The 12,898-nt window shown below is 38.3% G+C and overlaps 1 protein-coding gene across 6 annotated transcripts in view; it reads right to left on the reverse strand.

Annotated features, from left to right (window-relative positions):
• The window catches only part of LOC137331451 (lisH domain-containing protein ARMC9), a 99,360-nt gene that overhangs the window by 51,307 nt on the left and 35,155 nt on the right, over positions 1-12,898 (reverse strand). For 4 of the 6 annotated variants that reach the window (XM_067995248.1, XM_067995246.1, XM_067995247.1 and 1 more), the window contains 3 exons: positions 8,675-8,773; positions 6,626-6,664; positions 5,195-5,232 (listed from right to left, as the gene is read on the reverse strand). In XM_067995248.1, the coding sequence (XP_067851349.1) occupies positions 5,195-5,232; positions 6,626-6,664; positions 8,675-8,773 (176 nt within the window). The remainder of the gene's footprint in view (positions 1-5,194; positions 5,233-6,625; positions 6,665-8,674; positions 8,774-12,898) is intronic. The other 2 variants (XM_067995250.1, XM_067995249.1) reach the window with 1 other exon arrangement.

Here is a 12,898-nt window from a genome sequence, read left to right on the forward strand (position 1 = left end):
GTGGACTAAATAATTGAGAAATAACTGCAATCCCATCTATTCTTTTCTATTTTTACTCAGTCAAGTAACTCACTTTTGTTTGTGAAAGAACTCTCTTAAGACACAACCATAACTTACCGTAAACCATTTTTCACAAGTAAAAGCACATCCATAACACACTGTCAATGGTATGATATTCTAGTTACAATTTAAGAACACCGCAGTCACAAAGGGACGATGTGCTTTAATTTTAGCCTAATTAAGGTAACCAATTTCATTTCAGCAAATCAAATATGCAATTGATTAAACATGAATCAATCGTAAACGGTTCAATTCCATCAGTGACTACCAATAAGGAACGATTAAGCAGCAGGAAATTGGGCAATCACATCAGTCATTTTTTTCAAAGCGACCATTCACTAAGCAGCAAGTACCACAAAACTGATCAATCCAGCTGCTCAAATAATTTCATCAGACTTTTTCAGTTGTTTTGTGAGCAACGTTAGTGATTTTTAAAAAATGTGCTATGTTATAAATGTTATTTCCAGTTGTATATTGAGAATATACAAGAAGAAATAACATTTATAACATATCACATTAAAAATTGCTCACAAAATTAATGTCAGAAATACTTGCAAAAAAGTTCCCCTGGATAGACCTGCCCTTTTTCTGGTGCCTGAGGCCCGAATTGGAAATCTTATCTGGGCATAGAGGCTGGAATTTTTTAGCTGTGCATGTGTGTGAGAGAGATAGGGATGTAACACAGGAGCTGCTTACATTTTGTTCTTATGGAACTACAAATCCAAACAATACACCATGACAACCCATGTTACATAACAATCAGGTAGAAAGGACTGAAGAGTTCTAGCACCTGTGGAAAATCCTGTGCGTGAGAAATTAGTGTATCGTGCGAGCTGCAGTTTTCACTACTACTGTGGAATTACAATACCCAGAAGGTACCTCCATGGGAGATCTGCTGTGTGCTTTTGAAAAATTTCTAGTATTGTGGATGTATTTAAATACCCAGCGGGTATTGTAAACCCAAACAGAAAGTTTCCGAACTGTGAGGCACAAGTGGTGGGAAAAAAGTGAAAAGATTTAATTTTTTCAACTTTTTATACAACTTACCCTATTAAATACAAATTTTGAATTAATATAATCTTGAGGAGCATGAGGGTTTTGCATTACTGAGAGGACTGACAGTTGCACTGCAGTCAGAAACAAATGTTTATGAGGTGATATGACGCCTCAGATATCCTCCTCTGGCCCCAGATACTGTGCCAAAATCAGTCAACCAGCTAGGACCATTGTGAATAGAGTCATAGAAGTCATAGAAGTTTACAACATGGAAACAGGCCCTTCGGCCCAACATGTCCATGTCACCCAGTTTATACCACTAAGCTAGTCCCAATTGCCTGCACTTGGCCCATATCCCTCTATACCCATCTTACCCATGTAACTGTCCAAATGCTTTTTAAAAGACAAAATTGTACCCGCCTCTACTACTGCCTCTGGCAGCTCGTTCCAGACACTCACCACCCTTTGAGTGAAAAAATTGCCCCTCTGGACCCTTTTGTATCTCTCCCCTCTCACCTTAAATCTATGCCCCCTCGTTATAGAGTCATAAAATGTTGCTGCCCGGTTTCGAACCAGGGACCTTTTGCTTGTTAGGTGAACGTGATAACCACTACACTACAGAATAAATGTTGCACTTAGTAGCTTCCCCAGATATTTCTCTCCTGTTCAGCCACACTTATAACTAAGCCCTCGCTCCTGGAGTATCACTTTATATGCACAATGTCTAATAACGTAGAAATTGAACAGAAGCATTTGTAATTATAATTAGCTAATTCAAATGACCAATGTCCTCCCAGTCTTTGGATAGCAGAACAATAAACACCATCAGAATGACACCGGGACCTAGAGGGTTAAATTATGAGGAGTGGTTGCATAAACTTGGCTTGTATTTGTTTGAGTATAGAAGATTGAGGGGTGATCTGATCGAGGTGTTTAAAATGTTTAAAAACTATTTCCTTTGGTGGAGGAAGTCAGGAACGAGGGGACATATTTTAAAATTACAGCTAGTCCATTTAGGAGGGAAATCGGGAAGCACTTTTTCACACAAAGGGTTGTAGAAATCTGGAATTCTCGACCCCAAAAGGTTGTGGATGCTAGGACAATTGGAGCTTTCAAGGCTGAAATAGACAGACTTTTTGTTAGGTCAGTGTATCAATGGATATGGAGCTAAGGCAGGTAAATGGAGTTGTGGTTCAGATCAGCCATGATCTAATTGAGTGGTGGAGCAGGCTCAAGTGGCTGAATGGCTTACTCCTGTTCCTATGTTCCTACAATGTGCAACTTAGACTATTAACTACAAATCAGATTCATTAAAAGTAAACAGTAACTGAAAATCAATACGCCAAATTTCATTTAATTACGGAACATTTAACTTATGGTTTGTTGAATATATAAAAATAACAAAACATGCTGCGATTCACTAACTCTTAGAAGTACTAAACCTGGATCAGCACCCAAAGGTCTCATGCAAACACCATGGAATCTCCAGCTTCTATGTCAATGAGCTCAAAATAACTAATGTGCTAGCAACACATTGCCCCAGAAAAGTCTAATACCCTTTCAAATTCAAACTTGGGATAGAGAAGATTAAAAGGCGATTTCCACAGTTGATCAAAGTTTATCAAGTTAGTGATACTATTCTGAATTCCACCTAGATGCTATAAGGAGCCACATAAAAGATTGTTACGCAAGGGCTCATGGGGTTGGGGGTAATATATTAGCATAGATAGAGGATTGGTTAATGGACAGAAAACAGAGAGTAGGGATAAACGGGTCATTTTCAGGTTGGCAGGTTGTAACTAGTGGGATGCCGCAAGGATCCGTGCTTGGGCTTCAGTTATTTACAATCTATATTAATGACTTAGATGAAGGGAGCAATCTATATTAATGACTTAGATGAAGGGACAGAGTGTAATGAATCCAAGTTTGTTGACGATACAAAGCTAGGTGGGAAAATAAGCTGTGAGGAGGATGCAAAGAGTCTGCAAAGGGATATAGACAGGTTAAGTGAGTGGGCAAGAAGGTGGCAGATGGAGTATAATGTGAGGAAATGCGAGGTTATTCACTTTGATCGGAAGAATAGAAGAAAAACAATGTTTTTTAAAAGGTGAGAAACTATTAAATGTTGGCATTCAGAGAGATTTGGGTGTCCTCGTACAAGAAGCACGGAAAGTTAGCATGCAGGTACAGCATACAATTAGGAACGCTAATGACAAGTTGGCCTTTATTGCAAGGGGGTTGGAGTACAAGAGTAAGGAAGTTTTGCTACAATTGTACAGGGCTTTGGTGAGACCACAACTGGAGTACTGTGTACAGTTTTGATCTCGTTACCTAAGGAAGGATATACTTGCGTTAGAGGTGGTGCAACAAAGGTTGACTAGATTGATTCCTGGGATGAGAAGGTTGTCCTATGAGGAGAGAATGAGTAGAATGGGCCTATACTCTCTGGAGTTTAGAAGAATGAGAGGTGATCTCATTGAAACATATAAGATTCTGAGGGGGCTTGACAGGGTAGATGCTGAGAGGTTGTTTCCGCTGGCTGGAGAGTCTAGAAATAGGGATCAGAGTTTCTGGATAAGGGGTTGGCCATTTAAGACTGAGATGAGGAGGAATTTCTTCACTCAGAGGGTTGTGAATCTTTGGAATTCTCTACCTCAGGGGGCTGTGGATGCTCAGTCATTGAGTATATTCAAGACTGAGATCGATAGATTTTTGGACTCTAGGGGAATCAAGGGATATGGGGATCGGACGGGAAAGTGGAGTTGAGGTCAAAGATCAACTGTGATCTTATTGAATGGCGGAGCAGGCTCGAGGGGCCATATGGGCTACTCCCACTCCTATCTCTTATGTTCGTAAACCCAATTCCATTTAAATGTGTCATCTATCTCTTTATGTTAAAGTGATCGTTTTCCAGATAAAGTAAGCATTCTGTGTTAAGTGGTTTCCATTTACTTTGCAATCAAAACATATTTGTATATGAATTGTGCCTTTCTGCCCAAGTAAGTATAAAAAGCCATGGATATGATCTGGTTACTACATGTCTAATCAATTCTACCACCTGTTACAGCAAATTAAATTTAAAGTGCTAGCCATGTCTCATAAGTAGATATTAAGTGTCAGCCTTTGTTCAGTGGTAGCACTTTCACCCATAAGTCAAAGTCATAGGTTCAAGCCCCACTCCAGAAACTTGAGCACATAATTTAAGCTGACACTTCAGTGCAGTACTCAGGGAGCACTGAAGTGGTGGACATAAAAGATCTCATCGTATTATTCAAATAAAAGCAGGAAGGTTTTCCTGGTGTCTTGGCCAACATTTATCCCTTAACCAACATCACTAAAACAGATTATCTGGTCATTTATCTCATTGCTGTTTGCTATGTGCAAAATGTATGTTTCATCTCTCTACATTATTACAGTGACTGCACTTTAAAAGTACTTCATTGGATGTGAAGTGCTTTCGGATGTCTTGAGGTTGTGATTGGTACCATATAAATGCAAGTTCTTTTTTTATTTTAAAAATAAATTTTATGATTTGAAATGTAACAGATCTCTATATCCATCACAATAACCACGTGATCAGATTCTGGTCATTGACTAGAGAAAATAGCCCCTCAGGAAGTGTTTCACTGAACAGCTACAGCAAGAACTGCAGGAAGTAAAGGAGAGAAAAATATGTTTCATAATCATATCTAAGAAAAAAAGTTTTGAAGAGAGGAGTGAAAGATAAACAAATAAAATACCTATACCGTAAGCAAATACTGCAAACCCACAGTGGAACACAGAACATATACAATAAATAACTGGAAATAAGAGGTTTTGGAAGAGAAGAACAAACTTGCATCTTAAGTAACTGTTGCAAGGTGGCAGGTAAATAGCATTACAAATATTACACGAGACCCATATCGTTCAGCCTCAAAAGGTAGATACATTTTTTTTAAACTGAGTCAGTCATGTTTTACTGCCTTAGTAAATATGCTGTATTACAGCCGTGGACAAACCAGTCACATCTAGGCTGCTGCTGCACTGCTATAAAACTGCACTTCAGGACTGGACTACATATGAACAGCACCACAGGAGACACATTCGTATAGAAAAAGACTTTAACTTGAAAATTTCAAAGCATTTAACAGTCACTTACGTAGTCGGAACTATGGATGCTCTCAGCATAGATGACGCCTATTTTAAAAGAAGTTTAAAGAACACTGTTTAGGTGGATCAGTTTCATTATAATTGGGTCAAGCAATACATGCAGCATCTATGAATGCATTTGCAAGACAAAAATTACCAGATACCCAATGGTAACATCTTTGCAGATTTTCTGCTTTTCATTAGTAGAGCTAAATGTTGCTTGTAGAGAGATTACATGCACTGCACATAATGACAAGCAAGGTAAGGCATAACCAGAGCTTCATGCTAGGATCGCCTCATACTGTTTGTAAGTAGCCCAGGAAAATGAATGTTTCAGTTTGAAACCACTTGTTACAAAACAGAGCAGAAATACAGGCTGAACAATTGCATCAAAAGGTTCTCAACAGAAAATGTTCTTAAATGTAAAAGCTTGCAAGGGAAATGCATTTGACATGTAAAGCAACGCGCCAGAAATGGGTTTTGAATTAATTAATATTTCCTTCTTTAGATATGCTAACAGAGTGAAATTTAGGTCTTAAACATTATGATTTTACATTATAAAATTTCATCAACAGAAATCAGTTGTAAGAATTCATTTTCAATATTTTGTAATTGTAAAGAAATGTACACAACTAGTATACAGTGAAATCTGTTTTTAGTGATCACTACTTGTAGTGAACATAAGGATATAATGTTTAAATAGTGCTTGCCAAAAGCCATTTGTATTAACTCTGTGTTAACTCAGCTGGTTCTACTAACAGTTTTGTGCTGCAATCCCTATTGTTTTCCATTTTCTAAATTTTTTCCACCATCATGAAAGACTAAACAGGCTGGGGCTCTTTTCTCTAGAAAAGAGAAGGGTGATCTGATAGAGGTCTTTAAGATAATGAAAGGGTTTGATAGGGTAGAGGTAGAGAAAATGTTTCCACTTGTGGGGGAGTCCAAAACTAGAGGTCATCAATATAAGATAGTCACTAATGACTCCAATAGGGAATTCAGGAGAAACTTCTTTACCCAAAGGGTGGTAAGAATGTGGAATGCGCTACCACAAAGCGTAATTGAGGAAAATAGCATAGATGCATTTACGGGGAAAGCTAGATAAGCACACAAGAGAGAAAGGAATAGAAGGGTATGCTGATAGGGGTAAATGAAGTAGGGAGGGAGGAGGCTCGTGTGGAACATAAACACCGGCCAAAGTTGGTCATATTACCATTTGAGCTGCTGAGCAGTGTTGATCACTAGTACCAGATTCTACTGTATTTTAGATAATTTTTTCAATACACTTTTTTAAAAACAAAGTGACAGTTATGTAACTATTTCCAATTCAGAAATTATAACATATAGTGCATGTGACAAGGAAAATGTATCATTAATGGAAAAAGAGGAAAGGGTAGGCTAGGAACAGGCATTCTGAAGTCTAGAAAGAATTTTAGAAACTCACAGATCCTTCACTGTTACAAGGGCTCTTAATGTAAACATCCTTTTTTGGACAGATAACCAGACAATAAAATAGAAAATGTTCACAGAAGTTAGAAAATTTACAAAAATTAAAGCAAAACTCTATTAATAAATATTTAAAAGCAATTAAAACATCTAGATTTTAATCCTTTGCCTCCACCAGACAAAAACGTTTTATTGAAGTGAAAAGCTATGTGGTGAAAGTGTCCTGCTGAAGGCAAACGGTTGAAGTCTAAATGCAAACAAAAAATTAAAAACTGTAAGAATATGGTTCAATATAAAGTTCCTTTAAAAAAATTGCCCTAAATTATGTTCGATACAAAATAAAATGTAAATAAGTTATTTACATTTTATCGGTCGTCAGGATAATTATAGCAAGAAAAATAAGTGACTTGAAAGGAAGTTGTAATTCTTGGGAATTCACATTAGAAATGTTTAATGGTACAATACTAACATTGGAAAGGTAGAAAGTACAATTTCAAAAACAGTGAACAATGGTAAAACTGTATGCAAAATTGGAGATACTTTTGTCGATGGAAGCAGTGGTTGCTTGATTTGAACAATGAGATCAAGGTATACAAGTGCACACATGATCTATCAGAAGTCACGCAGTCTTATTGAAGGAAACCATTCAGCATAATTCTATGTTATTTTGTGCACTAAATATTTCAAGAATTTCACCCGAAGATAAATTATTTTTCCAGTCATGATTTTGTATCACTGGGATTGATTGAATGTAGCAAAGTTGAGCTCAGGTAATGTTCTGCCATGGTTACTGTGAACTGTTATATATTAAGATCCATACATACACATTAAAAATTATTAAAATGAATATCAGGTGTCAACACTGTTCCAAAATGTACACATTAAACATGTTTGTTTGTTTTCTTATTAATTCTCGGGTTGTGGACGTCACTGGGTCGGCCAGCATTTATTGCCCATCCCAAGTTGCCTTTGAGAAGGTGGTGGTGGGTCTTTCTTAACCGTTGCATTGCAGAGATTGATATATCTGAGTGGCTTACTGGGCCACTTCCGAGGACAGTTAAGAGTCAACCACATATAGGCCAGACTGAATAAGGACAGCAAGTTTCCTTTCCTAAAGGACATTAGTGAACCAGTTGGGTCTTTAGGACAATCCGACAGCTTTGTGATAATTTTTTTAAAAACTGGGACTGGCTTTTTATTTCCAGATTTTATTTTAAACTGAATCAAATTCTCAAACTGCCATGGTGGGATGTGACTTTATGTTCTATGGATTATTAGTCCAGGCCTCTGGTTTACTAATTGAGTAACATAACCATTGTATTCCAAAGGAAGTGTTATATGTCTATTTAGGATAATACTTAGACTGCAGTAGAAGTATTATAACACAGCACGAGGGACTTGAGCTCATAATCTAGGCTGACATTTCAGTGCAGTACTGAGGCAGTGCACAACTGAAGGTTCCACCTTCCATCTGCCTTCTCAGATGGATGTAAAAGATCCCATGGCACTATTTGAAGAGCAGCAAGGGAATTCTCCCAGCATCCTGGCCAACATTTATCCCTCAACCAACACCAGCAAAAACAGAATATCTTGGCATTTATCTCAATGATCTTTGTGGGAACTTGCTGTGCCCAAACAGGCTGCCACGTTTTCCTACATTGCAACAGTGACAACTTCAAAAGTTCTTCATTGGTTGTGAAGCGTTTTGGATTATCCTGAAGTCGTGAAAAGCGCTATATAAATGCAACCTCTTCTTTCTTTCTTGGATCAGCAACCTGGAGCACTTGAATTTAAATCCCACCATGGCAAATTGTGAAACTGAATTCAAAAAATCTGGTGATTTGTGAGCTAGCACCATAGAGATTTTTGCAGTACTGTTAATTGCTCACAGACAGTACCTTAGTGTGAAATTAAATGAATCTAGTTATTTCAAAACTATACATAATTATACATACATTAGGATAATTATACATAACTGCTCACAATGAATGCAAATCTCAGATTGAATTCATCAGTTTTATAAACAATTCCAATGGTTTGTACTTACAGTTCCTGGTCTTGTGAAGTCAATGCTTTGGGCCATGCTTTGTCTCATTTGGTTGCTAAACAGTCGCACACAGACACTCTGAAGGTATTCTGGTGTGATCTAGTAACAGTCAACAGATATCAGTAAGTGATATTTAAATATGTTACATTTTTGTTCTCTTGTTTTCTAACTGTTTTTACCTTTTTGTGTGTCTGTTTGTGGAACTCACTATGTCCCAGTTAAGATGGCAGGTATGGGCTGCTCTTGGGTCTCTTTAGTCAGTTGCTAGAAGATATGCAGCTTCAGCTAAGGGTAATTCATCACTAACTTTACTTCTTGTTTACTTGCAGGGAATAATTCCTCTTCTCTAGTGATCTGTATGAGATCAGGAATCTACTTCTGGACAATTTAATAAGTCTCTTCGAAAGATGCTTATTGATATTGTGCAGCAAAAACTTGTTACCAGCCTATTAGATCATTGAAGCATTCCACAGAGATCTAATTTCCAGTGGGTATTAATTATATTAGCTAACGATTTTACTGTATATAATGCAAACTGAATAAATTATTTTGCCCATTATCGTAATAAGGCTCAGTACTTTCTCTGGCAGCCATATCTCAATAGCAGCAAACTTCTGGCAAAAGAATAGAAACTTCTTAGGCATTCCAGTCCTGTTCTCTTTGGATTAATTTTAAGAGATCATGCTATACATGCCAGTTGTCATAATCTGACCACCTTAGGAAGGATATACCGGCCTTGGAAGGAGTGCAGTGTAGATTTACTAGAATGATACCTGGACTCCAAGGGTTAAATTACAAGGTGAGATTAGACAAACTAGGGTTGTAGTCCCTGAAATTTAGAAGATTGAGGGGTGTTTTGATCAAAGTTTTCAAGATATTAAGGGGAACCGATAAGGTAGATAGAGAGAAACTATTTCTGCTGGTTGTGGAGTCTAGGACTAGGGGACATAGCCTAAAAATTAGAGCCAGGACTTTCAGGAGTGAAGTTAGGAAACACTTCTACATGCAAAGGGTGATAGGAGTTTGGAACTCTCTTCCACAAACGGCAGTTGATGCTAGCTCAATTGTTAATTTTAAATCTGATATTGATAGATTTTTGTTGACCAAAGATATTAAGGGATATGGGGCTTAGGCGGGTATATGGAGTTAGAGCACAGATCATCGAACTGCAGAACAAGTTTGAGGGACTAAGTAGCCTACTCCTGTTCCTATGTTCCCATGCCTGCAGGTGTAATAATATTAAACAATAATATGCAGGATTCATGGGAGATTTCCTTCACTGAAGAAAGTTGGTTAATATCAATATCGTAGGTAAATCAGCTCATCCAAAACTTTTTGCTAATATCCTAATTCTCGCTCACCCATCACCCCATCTTCACTGATCTACATTGACTCTTTGGCCCCCAACGCTTCAAAATTTTCATTATCCTATTTAAATCCCTTCATGGTCTCGTCCCTCCCTATCTCCGTAACCTCCTTCGGGTCTACAGCCCCCTCCCTCGAAACTCTCCATTCCTCTAAGTTCAGCCTCTTGTGTGTGACCCCCCCTCCCCCACCCCCACCCCCGCCTTTACCCCACCATTGGCGGCTGTGCACTCAAACATTGTTTATAGGTCAATATATTGGGAATGCTCCCTCCAGTTATGATCCATCTTGTCCTACAAGCAGTGAGGTAGCCTTAAAACCTAAGGGCTAAGCATCACCTGAGTCTAGTGGAGAGAAGACATAGGCGCATAGGAACAGTAGTAAGCCGTTCAGCCCCTCAAGCCTGTTCCGCCATTCAATGAGATCATGGCTGATCTGCATCCTAACTCCATCCACCCGCCTTGGCTGCATATCCCTTAATACCTTTGGCTTGCAAAAATCTATTGATCTGATTTAAAATTATTAATTGAGCTAGCACCTACTGCTTTTTGTGCAAGAGTTCCACACTTCTACCACCTTTGCGTGAAGAAGTGTATCCTAACTTCTCTTCCGAATGGCCTGGCACTGATTTTAAGGTTATGTCCCCTTGTCCTAGACTCTCCCACCAGCAGAAAAAGTTTCTCTCCTATCAATTCCTTTCAAAATCCTAAAAATCTCAATCAAATCACCCCTTGACCTTCTATATTCCAGGGAATACAATCCTACTTTATGTAATCTCTCCTCATGATCTAACCCTTTGAGCCCTGGTAACTGTCTGGTGAATCTGCGCGGCACTCCTTCAAAGGCCAATATATCCCTTCTAAGGTATGGTGCCCAGAACTGTACGCAATACTCCTGATGTGGTCTAACCAGGGCTTTGTATCGCTGTAGCAAAACTTCCTTCCCTTTATATTCTAGCCCTCTAGTTATAAAAGCTAACATTCCATTAGCCATTTTGATTACTTTTTGTATCTGACTACTACATTTTAGTGATCTGTGTACATGGACCCCTAAATTTCTTTCGACCTCCACTGTTCTTAGCTTTTCACCATTTAAAAAACTCAGATCTATCCTTTTTTGGTCCAAAATGGATGACCTCATACTTACCTGTGTTGAAATCCATCTGCCACAGTTTTGCCCACTCACTTAATCTATCAATTTCTCTTTGTAATTTTATGCACCCATCTACACTACTTACTATGCCACCAATCTTTGTAAACAATTTTACAACACCAAGTTATAGTCCAGCAATTTTATTTTAAATTCACAAGCTTTCGGAGGCTTTTACCTGACGAAGGAGGAAGCCTCCGAAAGCTTGTGAATTTAAAATAAAATTGCTGGACTATAACTTGGTGTTGTAAAATTGTTTACAATTGTCAACCCCAGTCCATCACCGGCATCTCCACATCATGACCAATCTTTGTGTCATCACAAACTTGGATATATGGCTCTCTATTGTGTTATATAAGTCATTAATAAATATAGTGAACAGTTGAGGCCCCAGCGCAGATCTTTATGGGACACCACTCGTCATTTCCTCCCAATTCGAGTACATTCCCAATTGTCTCTTCTCTCTGTCTTCTACCGCCTAACCAATCTCCTAACCAGGTCACTAATTTGCCTTCAATTCCACGAGCTTTAATTTTAGCTAACAGTCTCTTATGTGGAACTTTATTAAATGCCTTCTGGAAGTTCATATAATCTGGACAATCTGTTGGGAGGATCACATGTCAGGAACACAACCGGTCTCATTTTCTTTCCATTTAAATTAATGGGAAAAAAGTCTGGCAGCCTTTGTAATGGGTGTGTGATGCCCTCCGCCCAATTTTCCTCTCTGCCCTCCACTCAGGCGATGCCCAGGTGGTAAAGATGGAAGTTTGAATAGTGTACCTAGTGTCCATCCTGCATATGAATAAATAAACATGTATCATGCATTTAGGTTGTGTGAAGCCCTTTTAGGATGTCAGCGAGAAGAGATTTTCACTTTTAAGTTGCAGCTTGAATGTATGCCCTCTGAGTGCTTTGGATGGGGCAGCAGTATATGTGCAACAGGTTAAGAATGCTATGTGGCCTGCAGACTTGGGGCATCTACTGGGTATAGGGAACTGTTGAAGTCACTTACTATGGCAGCTTTCTATAGAGCTGCCAGCTTCTTTCACACTTGTATCCAAACCTATGGGAGTAGGAGACAGGATTATTTCTGTCAAGCATTCTGAACTATTCTCCTCTGGGGTGGGTGCCCTGGAGTGTCAAAAATGGCAACCCTCTTTTCACCAACTTCATGCAGCAATATTTCCACTGCTGTATCAGGGAACCTTGGACTTCTTTTTCTGGAGTACTCCATTTATAGGCATTAATTAACTTTCATTTAGATTCATTTTCCCACAAGTTGCTCTGCAGCCTTTTAAATGGCTGCTTCATTCCTCTAAATAGCTAAAATGATGATATATAATAAGATATTCCACTCAGCTCTGCATGAGCTCGCTAAGCATCCTGCTGTGAATGTTTAATTAGATCCTAACCTGCAAGTTCAGGGAGAAACAGCAGTGCACTACAAATTTGGCAAATGAACTGTAGTACGCTGTTCCTGTTATGAAATGCCCAAAATGGAATTTTTACCCAACAGAGTTGCCCTCTGTTGTATCAAATAAAAAGTGAATAGCTGAAGTACTCATATTAACACAAATTTATCTGTGTGAATAATTGACATTTAAATTAATATACATAATAGAGAACAATTTTGCTGCTAGTCAATTCTAACAAATAAATTCTTCAATCATAGTGATATATAAAAAAATATAAATGCATTAGTTGAGAAAT

The sequence above is a fragment of the Heptranchias perlo genome, chromosome 13 (genome assembly GCF_035084215.1).
Source record: "Heptranchias perlo isolate sHepPer1 chromosome 13, sHepPer1.hap1, whole genome shotgun sequence".
Lineage (NCBI taxonomy): Eukaryota > Metazoa > Chordata > Chondrichthyes > Hexanchiformes > Hexanchidae > Heptranchias > Heptranchias perlo.